The sequence below is a fragment of the Balaenoptera musculus genome, chromosome 4 (genome assembly GCF_009873245.2).
Source record: "Balaenoptera musculus isolate JJ_BM4_2016_0621 chromosome 4, mBalMus1.pri.v3, whole genome shotgun sequence".
Lineage (NCBI taxonomy): Eukaryota > Metazoa > Chordata > Mammalia > Artiodactyla > Balaenopteridae > Balaenoptera > Balaenoptera musculus.
The window spans coordinates 76,998,063-77,011,028 of record NC_045788.1 but is presented as its reverse complement, the minus strand read 5'-3'; the positions used below and the strand labels follow the sequence as shown (position 1 = coordinate 77,011,028).

The 12,966-nt window shown below is 38.8% G+C and overlaps 1 protein-coding gene across 1 annotated transcript; it reads left to right on the top strand.

The window, feature by feature from the left end:
• Nucleotides 1-729: 729 nt before the first annotated feature.
• CSTA (cystatin A) lies at nucleotides 730-8,174 on the top strand. The gene is made up of 3 exons (XM_036850830.1): nucleotides 730-1,025; nucleotides 4,385-4,486; nucleotides 7,928-8,174. The coding sequence occupies exons 1-3, from the start codon at nucleotides 960-962 to the stop codon at nucleotides 8,054-8,056; spliced, it is 297 nt and encodes a 98-aa protein (XP_036706725.1). The 5' UTR covers nucleotides 730-959; the 3' UTR covers nucleotides 8,057-8,174.
• Nucleotides 8,175-12,966: the final 4,792 nt, after the last annotated feature.

The window sequence follows — 12,966 nt, the reverse complement described above, 5'->3', positions numbered from 1 at the left end:
AGATAGACAAATAGATCTATCACAGAATAACACTTAAAGGAAATGAACTAGATTTATCTCTCTGTGTATCAACATGGAATGACTGAAAAATATATTGAGTAGAAAAAAACCATAATATAGAGTACATGTTTAGCATAAAATTTAAGTAGATTTTAAAAACACACTAAATAAAAGTATGAAAAATGGGCTAGAAGGATACCAAACTCACAATGTAGCTTACAAGTGTGGAGGGCAAGATTGGGGGTTGGGGAGTGGGGAACTTGTGATATCAATAGTTTATTTCTTGAAAACAACTACCAAAAAAAAAAAAAAAAAAAGGGAAACAAACATGACCAAATGTTAAAAGTTTTAATTTTGGATGATAGGAATATAGGTATTTATTGTTTTATCCTTTGTGTTTTTCTGTATTTTAAGCAGTTCTAGAAATGTAAATAAAAGTAAAATACAAACATCCAGCCACGGTTCTCCAGATAGATCTTTTACTTTCTTTATAAAGTCAAGTCCACTTTAAACAATCAGCCTTGACATTATTAAAAAAATATTCCTTTAAAAAATAAAGTTTTTGTTAGAAGTTAAACATTGGGAAACTCTCTGGTTGTGGTTTCGGATTTCATACTTCAGATGCAACAGGATGGAATCAAGCTCAACAAGAACGCAGGGAAGTTTGACTCATGTTCCAGCACAATGCCTTGTACACACCCATTTGTTCCTCCACAGCCCCTCCTTCTTGCCAGTTCCTGTTAGCATATTCTGCTGAGGAAGCAAGAAGACTTACTTCAAGACATACTCCCTTTATCCCTTCAAGATGTATTTTCCCTTTGCCTTTTGTTATTTGAGGAAAAGAAAACATTCTACAGGTGGAGACTGTGAACAACACCTTCTTTAAAACCCAGAGCCTCCATCCTTACCTGACCATTTCAGCGCCAGCATCCTGCCGAGAAAAGACGCAATTAGCCAAAATGATAGCTGGAGGCTTAACTGAAACCACACCTGCCACTCCAGAAATCCAGGAGATTGCTAACACGGTGAGTGGATGCAGCCCATGAAAAGGTTTGATCCCAAATCTTGGTTTAGGTTGGCCCTGTGTTAAATGTGTGGGTGAACATCAAAACCAGAACGTGGGGAAATGTGTGGTTTTGTTCAGGTTTCCTTACAACTGAAAAGTTTTTCAGATGAAACCTCTGATAATTCTAACTGTGAGAGTGATCTTGAGCAAGTCATATCTCTTCTCTGAGCCTCAGGTTCCCCATTTGTAAAAGAAGAATTTTTATTGGATCATCTCTAAAGCTCTTACAATGTATGATTTTAGGATTACTAATTCAGTTTCTGATGAAACTTTTCTATTCTCACCAAGTGGAGCCAACATGTAATTAAAGTCTAAGGTTGTTAACAATTGATGAACTAGGGACTTCCCTGGTGGCACAGTGGTTAGGAATCCGCCTGTCAATGAAGGGGACACAGGTTCAAGCCCTGGTCTGGGAAGATCCCACATGCCTCGGAGCAACTAAGCCCACACAGCACAACTACTGAGCCTGCGTGCCACAACTACTGAAGCCCGCGCGCCTAGAGCCTGTGGTCTGCAACAAGAGAAGCCACCACAATAAGAAGCCTGCACACCACAACGAAGAGTAGCCCCCGCTCTACGCAACTAGAGAAAGCCTGTGCACAGCAATGAAGACCCAATGCAGCCATAAATAAATTAATTAATTAATTAAGAAAAAAAAGAACCTGCTTATGGTTTAAAAAAAAAAACAATTGATGAACTAGACTTCAAATGCACTACAGGAAAAAAAATTTTTAATAGATTGAACAAAGAGCAATATCATAAAGATGATCCACTTACAAACTTCCTACAAATTTGACTCAATGGACAATGTTTTAGTATTTGGAAGATGATTAAACTAGTAGAGAAGTGGCATAGTCTATGGTGATTCCAAAATTCATTATGGTGAAAACAGAATTCAATGTGTTCAGCAGGTTAATACATTTTTCTAAGTGTTGTCTGGTTAGCCATTACCTATATAATAAAAATTTATTGTATTGCATATTTTATGAAAAGAAAAAATATATAAATTTCTATTTTAGGTTTGTAAATTGTCATCCTCTTTTCTTGTATCATTCCTTCTTGCTTTTTCTCACTGAAACTTCATTCTATGACACTGTTTGGCAAAGATTAGCTTCTTGTGTAAGTGGAAGAGATGGGATTCTCTATGTTAGGGCACTGAGAAGCTCTCTAAGAGAGCAGATGCCTGAAATTCTACCACTCATTCTGTGGGGCTAAGTATTTCCCTTTCAAGAGTTCTTTTAAAAAAGTAGTTACTTTACAATAATGTGTATAAATATATGTGAAAGAATATTAGATCAAAAGTTTCAATTAGACACCAAGATACAAGGTGTCTTGGAAAGTGCACATTCCAAAGGATATGGTAATCCAGATGCAAGTTTTCAAAGGAAATAGCTAATAATAAATTAGATGATTCACCCATGTTAAGAGTAAAAAAGGGCTTCCCTGGTGGCGCAGTGGTTGGGAGTCTGCCTGCCAATGCAGGGGACACGGGTTCGAGCCCTGGGCCGGGAAGATCCCACATGCCGCGGAGCAACTAAGCCCATGCGCCACAACTACTGAGCCTGTGCTCTGGAGCCCGCAAGCCACAGCTACTGAGCCTGAGTGCCGCAACTATTGAAGCCCACACTCCTAGAGCCCATGCTTCACAGCAAGAGAAGCCACCACAATGAGAAGTCCGCACACCGCAACAAAGAGTAACCCCGGCTCTCCGCAACTAGAAAAAGCCCGCGCACAGCAACGAAGACTCAGTGCAGCCAAAAATAAATAAATAAATACATTTATTTCTAAAAAAAGAAAATGTTATGGGCAGGGAGGCAACTTCCCAATAAACAAGGTATATCCAACACACACATTTGTTTCCTTTCCCTCTAAATGACAGAAACGATTAGTGGGGGCGAAAAAGGCATAAACCCACAAACATAAAGACAACGTGAGATAGGCAAACACCTCAGAGATATCGACAAAACTTCGTGTGTGTGTGTGTTTTTTTGGGTTTTTTTTTTCCGACAAAACTTTGGAAGATGGAAAACATGAACAATGTAAAATGACTGAGTCGTCTGGACAGAGCATAAGCCACGCAGGGGAATGTCGGAGCCAGAAGCAAGCAGATTCATGGTGCAGAGCTCCAAAATGACTCAACCACTAGCAATGCCAGAAACTCAGGAAGACAAGAATGAGGCACGGGGCTAAAACCAGGAGAACTGATGAAAGATTGCTATAAGAAGCAGTTAGACTGTGCCCAGATCCTTCCCTCTCACTATCCTCCACCCTGGAAGACAAGCTATTACTGGTCCTCCACCTGGGCAGAAGATTGGGGTTTTACTCTTAGCAGAAACTGAGTCAGAGAAACCATAGTGGACACTTAGCATATCAGGCCCAGCTGAGAGCAGGAATGGGCGACCTATACTGAAAACTGGCAGATTCAGTAAAAATTTACATATTGAATTTCAGACTCTCTTACTGCCTTCTCATGCTTGGTTCAGGAATACTGGCATCTAAGCTTGTATTCCTCTGTGGTAGACAAAATAATGGCCTTCAAAGATGTCCACGTCCTAATCCCTGAATCCCTTAAATATGTTACCTTGCATGGCAAAGGGACTTGGTGGGTGTGATTAAATTAAGGGCCTTGAGATATGCTATACTATTTTTGCAACTTTGAGTCTGAAATTATTTCAAAATAAAAAAAATTTTGTAATGAAATAGTAATTACGGTCTCCCATTTTTATTAATCAAAGACATGTTTACCTATTTGTAAATACATATTTAACATATTTGTAAATCACATAAATGGAGTTCGATATAGCTTTGGTAATTTGCTTCCTCTTGTCAACAAAAAATTAATCAGTTGATTTAAGAAAGAAATGGGAAATTTTTTCGAGCCAAATTTGAGGATTATAACCCAGGAAGAACAACATCTCAGAAAGCTCTGAGAACTGTTCCACCCATTAGAAGTCAAGGCACAGGTATATAAGTTTTTTGAGACTGAGGGCTGTACATCAAATGATGTACAGTTGACAGTTTATTTAATCCAGATCTAAGCAGCATGGTGGTGGGTTATGTGATCCCTTACAAGATAGAGGAGGGGATGTTATCTTTTAAGGAATTGTCTTGTCGATGCTAGGAGAATGTTACTCTTTATGGTTGAGCAGGTATTCCTGCTGATGGGAGTGGTTTGGCCGATGCATAATGCAGATACAAAATGCCAAGTGGGGGGAGAGGGGAGGCCAAAGGGCAGAGAAGATTTTGTTGTTGTTGTTGTTTAAATTTCTCTTGTCTTGCCATAAAAATATGACTTTTATTTCATACTCTTTTCTTAAGGTTAAACCACAGCTTGAAGAAAAAACAAATGAGACTTATGAAGAATTTGAAGCTGTGGAATATAAAACTCAAGTGGTTTCTGGAGTGAATTACTACATTAAGGTTAGAGTTCAACATTCGCTTTAGCACTAAAAGATATTGTTGTATCTTTCACTTTATGTGATGTTCCCTGTTGCCCCTACCTTATAATTTGTTCTTTCTCCTTGTCCTAAATCAAGATGCCTACCTAGCATGGTACTGCCAAGTGGTAAACTCTCAAACTTGGCAGATGATGGTATATTTATATCATCTTTTTCTTGTGAATTTAGAAAGCTTTCTTATATTAATTCTTAACTTAATTTCCAGAAAATGCATAGAAAAAGATTTCAGAATTCAGAGCATGCTTAGCTTGTGGCCATGGCTTCTTCATGTGGGATCCTAGGATCCTAAAGATGTGGGGCTGGACCAGATGCTATCTTGAAACTTATTCCATCTCAAAGCTTTGTGATTCTATGTGTCTAAATTAAATGGGTTTAAGGAATGGTTTGAATCATTAGCTGGGAAAATAATTTAAAACTTTTGCCCTTTAAATAAGCATTTTGATTAATATAATTTAAATATATTATTTTTGCAACTCAAATAACTAGTTTCAACTTGTGGCACTGTAGGTGTAGTTTGAAGCAGTAGAGTATTAAAAGTATTTTAAAAATTAATTTTATAGTTATATCAGAAAATTAAGTGATGCACTGATCCAATTCTAATTGAAGAAAACTTGTGAAGTTATTGAGAGGGAACCAATCCAACAAATCAACCATGGATATTTGGAAGCTATATTCAACCTTTTGTATTGAGAAGATGATAATTCTCATTTAGTAAATAATTACAACAGACATTCAAATGTACTTACTTAATCTTTACTAACCTACTTGATGAGGGCACAGTCTGGCTTATTTCTCTTTAACAAACAATTAACCACTTAAGATATAAAAATTTTTTTAATGTTTTCAGCAAAAAAAATAAAATGTGTTGTTAAGCAGCTCAGAATGAAAAAATTACAAGACTGGGTCATGTGAAAAGATCAGCCCAAATTGGGAGATTGGGATTGACATATATACACTAATATGTATAAAATCGATAATTAATAAGAACTGCTGTATAAAAAAATAAACAAAATAAAATTCAAAAGTTAAAAAAAATCAGCCCAGTCCTACCACATTTGAGGTCCTGGTACATGCCAGGTGCTGGGGTGCTACACAGGGGTGAGATCCTGCCTTGTCCTCAGAAAGCAATGGTCTTGTTTCTTCCCTTCCTGCTTTCTTCACAGCTAGAAAAGAATGGTTTCTAGTTAAAAGTGGTTTTGTTCAAAGATAAGAAACATTCCATCAAAATTGGGATCATTATTTTAATAATTTATGATTAATCCAAGTACAAAAATTTCACATACTAACCAGCTCATACATTTCTTAAAAGGCCCATCAGAAAACTATCTTGGAAATTTCTTCCCTTAAGACCACAGTCCCCTTCCCTCCCTACCTCACCCTTCCATCTGCTATCAAATTTCTCCTATGGGATTAAAGTCACTGACCACAGTTTCCTCCTTACTTCCTGGCCATCTAGCTGTTGACCTCTTTGATCTGAGACACTCACTCTCTGGATTTCAGATCTGGCTGATGATGTGACCTCCTCTTGTTTTTCTCAAGTACCTGTCAAGAGGCAGGTGGTAAAATGGAAGGATTGTAGGCTTTGGTGTCAGACAGTCCTGGGTTTGAACACTTACTCGGCTTGTTTGACTGGTTAAAACCCGTGTGATCCACAGCCCCTCATCTTCTCTGAGCCTTGATTCCTTTATCTTCACAACATGGATAATAATAACCTACTTTGCAGGGTGTTGTGTGGAATAAATGAACTAGAAATTTACTAAGCACTTATGGGGACTTCCCTGGTGGTCCAGTGGATAAGACTCCATGCTCCCATTTCAGGGGGCCCAGGTTTGATCCCTGGTCAGGGAACTAAGAGTTCACATGCCACAACTAAAGATCCCGCATACCACAGCTAAAGATCCCGCATGCTGCCACGAAGATCCAGTGTGCCGCAACTAAGACCCGGCACAGCCAAATAAATAAATAAATTTTTTTTAAAAAAAGAAAAGAAGTTTACTAAGCACTCACAATGTGCCAGGCACTGTCCTAAGAGCTGGGCATGTATTATCTCATTTAATCCTCTCAAGATGTCTATAAGTATGATCATTTCCTTTGTGTTGCTGATAAGAAAATTGCCCCCTGGGGAGGTGAACTAACTAACAAAGGTCACAATACTATAAGAGCAGAGCCAGAATTTGAACCCAAGTAGTCTGATACTTACCTATTAGCTGTGCTGCCTCTAATAATGTATGCAAAAGCCGGTGCCCTGTTCCAAGCACAGAATAAATGTTTTTGAAATGTTACTCCATAGAGTGAAACTAACACAGATGTTGAAGTTTGGCTTTGTCACTTATTAGCTGAGAGATTTATGAAAAATTACTTAATCTCTCTTAATCTGCTCTGCATCTGTAAAATGGTCCTTGTTCCACCTTTCTTCTTGCCTGGAACAAAATGTAAATATAATCAAGTATATAAGATGGTCATCATAGTGTCTGACTCATGGTAAACATTTGATAAATGACATTTATTAAAATTAGTTTAGATTTATATATAAAGAATGAACTAGTGGTTACCTGTGGGGAGAGGGAATGTGGGAGGGGCAAGATAGGGGTAGGAGATTAAGAGGTACAAACTACTAAGTATAAAATAAATATGCTACAAGGATATATTGTACAGCACAGGGAAATAAAGCCATCCTTCTATAATAATTTTTTTAAATAAAATAAAATTAGGTTAGGAAGGGACATCAGAGCACAATAAATATTATTCAAAGACAAAACTTTTACTGTCTGAACCAAGAACAAAAGTGGAAATTCTTACCATAGTTTTCTAGGTCCCAGATTCATGCCCAGATTACTGTTTCAATCTTCATACCAATGATTTCCCAGCAAGATCCCTTTACTTCAGAAGGGAAACTAGACTCTACACTCCTGGGCCCTGCTCAGTTTTACCTATGGGCATTTATAAAGCAGGTTCTAATATAGATGTGGGAACCACACACCCCAAATTCTCTAGGGCAATTCTGATTTTCTTCTCCTTGCTCAAACCATGTGACAAATAAAGTATCCCAATTTCGGAGTTGGAAAATGGAAACACCAAAAAGACTGTCACTTGTTTTCTTGATCTGTGCATCTTTGAAAATGAAATGCAACTCTGGATTTTCATTTGTGCACAGAATATAGTAAACTATAAAATAAAATAAACCTAGAACCTATGTCTCTTGCCATGCCTTTAGCCTGCCCTTTCTCTCATAAAATAAGATGGAAGGTTTATGTAAACTAAGGGTCTAAGAATGGTGGTCTAGGAATGCTATTCCAAAAAAGCTTATTGCAGCGAAATCTTTATAGGTCTGTAGATCTTTCATTTGACATGGATCCGTGTGAATGAATCTCCTTTTTCTTTTTTTCTTTTTTTTAACTTCCAGATACGAGTAGGTAATGATTGTTATACTCACATAAAAGTATTCAAAAGCCTTCCTCACCAAAATCAGTCTTTGACACTTCTTGGCTACCAGGCTGACAAAAGCAAGGACGACGAGCTCATGGGCTTCTAGCGGCATGTTCTGAAAGCAGTCGATTCTTTCCACTGATTCCTGATTAATGGCCCCTGCTAATAAATGTAACTATCAATAAAGAAGTATTCCTTTTCAAATAAATTAATCTCTTCCACTAGCTCTCATCTGTTTTATATAAGGGTAAAATTACTTTTTCTTTCTCAAAATCAATGTTATAACTTAAGAGTAGAAATTCCATACAAACTGATGTCAGTTGGAAATCTTAGAAAAATTACTGAGGCCTAATGCAACTAGCTAAAGGATAAAACCACCACCACTCCCACCATTGGCAGGCCAGATCTTGGGTTACCAGTGCCCTGGGGCTGTTGAGAATTCAACACTCCACCTCTACCCTCACATTTTAAAATTAAATCCAGTATTTTATTAAGCATATTTATATTTTAAAACAATCTCAAACTTACAGATAAGTTGCTCCCCCAAAACTTTTTTCCTGGACATTTGAGAGTAAGTTATCTACAGTGATGTTCCATCACCAACAAATTTTGCATTTTGCACCTCCTACAAATAAGTACATTCTCCTGAAAAACTGAAATATAACCACTAAAATCAGGAAATTAACACTGAAACTGGAACCAAGCAAGACCCCGTGGGGCTCCTGGGCACCAAAGCCTTTCTGTGTCCCCTGTTTCTTGTTTGTAGGAAATAGGCTTCATTCAGCCTCCATGACCTTCCCTGAGTTCCAAAGGGCAGGTTCAAACTATTGCTAACCTGGGAAGGGAGGGGGATGTGAAGACAGGGAGGAGGAGTCAAGAATCAATAGTGCACACACCGGTCAGAATGGCCATCATCAAAAAATCTACAAACAATAAATGCTGGAGAGGGTGTGGAGAAAAGGGAACCCTCTTGCACTGTTGGTGGGAATGTAAATTGATACAGCCACTATGGAGAACAGTATGGAGGTTCCTTAAAAAACTAAAAATAGAAATACCATACAACCCAGCAATCCCACTACTGGGCATATACCCTGAGAAAACCATAATTCAAAAAGAGTCATGTACCAAAATGTTCATTGCAGCTCTATTTACAATAGCCAGGACATGGAAGCAACCTAAGTGTCCATCATCGGATGAATGGATAAAGAAGATGTGGCACATATATACAATGGAATATTACTCAGCCATAAAAAGAAATGAAATGGAGGTATTTGTAATGAGGTGGATGGAGTTAGAGTCTGCCATACAGAGTGAAGTAAGTCAGAGAGAGAAAAACAAATACAGTATGCTAACACATATATATGGAATCTAAGGGGAAAAAAATGTCATGAAGAACCTAGTGGCAAGATGGGAATAAAGACACAGACATACTAAAGAATGGACTTGAGGATATGGGGAGGGGGAGGGGTGAGATGTGACAGGGTGAGAGAGTGTCATGGACATATATACACTACCAAATGTAAAATAGATAGCTAGTGGGAAGCAGCTGCATAGCACAGGGAGATCAGCTCGGTGCTTTGTGACCACCTAGAGGGGTGGGATGGGGAGAGTGGGAGGGAGGGAGATGCGGGAGGGAGGAGATATGGGAACGTGTGTATATGTGTAGCTGATTCACTTTGTTATAAAGTAGAAACTAACACACCACTGTGAAGCAATTATACTTCAATAAAGATGTTTAAAAAAAAAAAAAGAATCAATAGTGCAGCGCTTCCCTGGTGGCGCACTGGTTAAGAATCCACCTGCCAATGCAAGGGACACAGGTTTGTGCCTTGGTCTGGGAAGATCCCACATGCTCCAGAGCGACTAAGCCCGTGCACCACAACTACTGAGCCTGCACTCTAGAGCCCATGAACCACAACTACTGAGCCCGAGTGCCACAACTACTGAAGCCCACATGCCTAGAGCCCATGCTCGGCAACAAGAGAAGCCACTTCAAGGAGAAGCCCATGCACTGCAACGAAGAGTAGCCCCAGCTCACCGCAACTAGAGAAAGCCTGTGTGCAACAACGAAGACCCAAGGCAGCCAAAAATATTAATTAATTAATTAATTATTTAAAAAGAAACAGTAGTGCAGCCTTTGGGCAGGGTCCTGGTTCCTCCTCAAGGGATATACATAACAATATCTTTGAGCTCTTCTGCAGAACTAAAACCCACACCAGACTGAAGATGTTAACTACTTGGTGAAGCATTCTTCCTTCCAGAGAGAAGGTCACAGTTCAATACCACCTGATGCCAGATGATCTCTAGATTGAAGGAATGCAGGTCCTGCAGGCACCCTGATCCTTATCAGCAACCCCACCCCTTGACTATAAGACTCCTCACAAGCCCCCTGGGTTGGGATACACAGTTTTGAAGGCATTAGCCCACTGTGGGCCCCTTTGCCTGGCAAGGCAATAAAGCTATTCTGTTCTACTTCATCCAAAACTCTGTCTATGAGATTCAATTTGGTGCTGGTGCATAGAGGCCGGGTTTCGGCATCAAAACATTTGTTAACATCTAATCTTCCAGACAACATTCAAATTTCCCCAGTCACCCCCAAAAATGTCCTTTATTGCAAAAAGATCCAGTCCAAAACTTTGTGTTCCATTTAATTGCCATTTTTCTCTTTCTTATTTAACACTTTTATTGAGATATAATTTATATACCATACAATTCACCCAAGGTATACAATTCAGTGGTTTTTAGTATATTCAGAAATGTGTGAAACCATTACCACAGCACATTTTTGAACTTTTTAAAAAGATTTTTGTTTTTGATGTGGACCATTTTTTAAAAGTCTTTATTGAATTTGTTACAATATTGCTTCTGTTTTGTGTTTTGTTTTTTTGGCCACAATGCATGTGGCATCTTAGCTACCTGACAGGGATCGAACCCGCACCCCCTGCATTGGAAGGCAAAGTCTTAACCACTGGCCCGCCAGGGAAGTCCCACGAATTTTAGAACATTTTCATCACCTCAAAAAGAAACTCCATGAAGTGTCAGCCCCCATCCTTCTCCACACCCCCACTCCTAAGCAAACACTAATTTACTTACTTTCTGTCTCTATGGATTTGCCTATTCTAGACATTTCATATATATAGAATCATATTATATATGATCTTTTGTAATGGGCTTCTTTTGCTTAACAAATATTTTCAAGGTTCATCCATGTTGTTGCATGTACCAATATTTTATTCCATTTTATAGCCAAATAATACTCCATTTTATGGACATACTACATTTTGTTTATTCATTCATCAGTTGATGGATATTTGAGTTGCTTTCACCTTTTGACTATTATGAACAATGCTGCTATACACATTTGTGTATATGTTTTTGTGTATACAAATGTTTTCTTTTCTCTTGGGTATATACCTAAGAGTAAAATTGGTGGTTCATAAGGTAACTCTATGTTTAATTGTTCAAAGAACTTACAAACTGTTTTCCAAAGTAGCTGCCTTATTTTACATTCCCACTAGCAGTATATGAGGGTTTGGATTTCTCCAACTTCCTCATTAACGCTTGTTATTACCTGACTTTTTGAGTCTAGCCACCCTAGTGAGTGTGAAGTGGTATCTTATTATGGTGTTTATCTGCATTTCCCTGATGACTAATGACGTCAAGCATCTTTTCATGAGCTTATCATCCATTTGCAGATCTTCCTTGGAGAAATGTCTATTCAGATCCTTTGTCTATTTTTAAATTGGGTTATTTGTCTTTTTATTATTGAGTTGTAGTTTTTGCATATTCTGGATACAGGTAACTTACCAGATATATGATTTGCAAATATTTTCTCCCATTTTGTGGTTGTCTTTGCACTTCTTGAGAGTGTTCTTTTTTTAAAATTAATTAATTAATTAATTAATTTTTGGCTGCGTTGGGTCTTTGTTGCCGCGTGCGGGCTTTCTCTAGTTGCGGCGAGCAGGGGCTACTCTTCGTTGCGGTGCACAGGCTTCTCATTGCAGTGGCTTCTCTTTGTTGTGGAGCATAGGCTCTAGGCGCACGGGCTTCAGTAGTTGTGGCACACGGGCTTAGTTGCTCCACGGTATGTGGGATCTTCTGTCCCTGTGGGACACAGGGCTCGAACCCGTGTCCCCTGCATTGGCAGGTGGATTCTTAACCACTGCGCCACCAGGGACGTCCCAGAAGTGATCACTTTTTGACTATTTTCTTTACTCTTCAGTGTTCATGCTCAACTAAGTATTTTTTTAAAAAGAAATTATCAAGGCTTACCTAAAAGGCTAAGTATAGACAGAAATCATGAGTACCCTAAGTGATCTCTGATGTATTTGATTAGATCATCCATCTCTAGGCGGAATATTTTTTTCTTGATTTGAAATGAGACCACACGTTTGACTAATGTCCCAGCTTCCAAGTTATTCCTGGACGGCCTTAAATAAGTGGTGTGGCACAGAAGCACAGTCTACTGCAGTAGCACTGGGTACATTATTGCTGTTTCCCAAACTGGTATCTTTGGAGCACAACCTGAAAGAGACTGACTGAACAGTCATTTGAAACCCACTCTTTACTCCCCATTCCTGATTCCTTGCTTTTGGGACTGCAGCGGGGGGACGGGGGGAGAGCGGGGGCGGAATGGAACTTTAACACTTCTTAGCATGCTATATAATTACTTTCTATTGTTTGTCTCCCCTCACTACATGTAAGCTTTTTCAGAGCAGGTATTTTTTTTGTTTTGTTCACTGATGTGTTAGCAGTGGCTAATAGTGCCTAGAATTTGGATTTGGAAGGTACCCAAATACGGGGTTTGTCAAAAATTTCATTTGGGTTTCCCCATAACATCTTACAGAAAACCCAAACAAACTTTTTGGCCGACCCAATACTTGTTAAAAGAATTTGCAAATGGATTATCATCAGTGTTTCCTCTATGGTTATCTTCTGTTCTGCTGAGGAAGGGCCAAACTCATCTCTGAACTTTTGCACCTTCTGTTTCTTCTCTTTTTGGCTAAATCCTACCTA

Bases quoted from the DNA above. Each gene is read 5' to 3' on its own strand.
- CSTA (XM_036850830.1), top strand. From the start codon at position 960: ATGATAGCTGGAGGCTTAACTGAAACCACACCTGCCACTCCAGAAATC. The intron at 1,026-4,384 runs GTGAGTGGATGC...TCTTTTCTTAAG, and splicing joins TCCAGGAGATTGCTAACACG to GTTAAACCACAGCTTGAAGA. The intron at 4,487-7,927 runs GTTAGAGTTCAA...TTTAACTTCCAG, and splicing joins GAGTGAATTACTACATTAAG to ATACGAGTAGGTAATGATTG.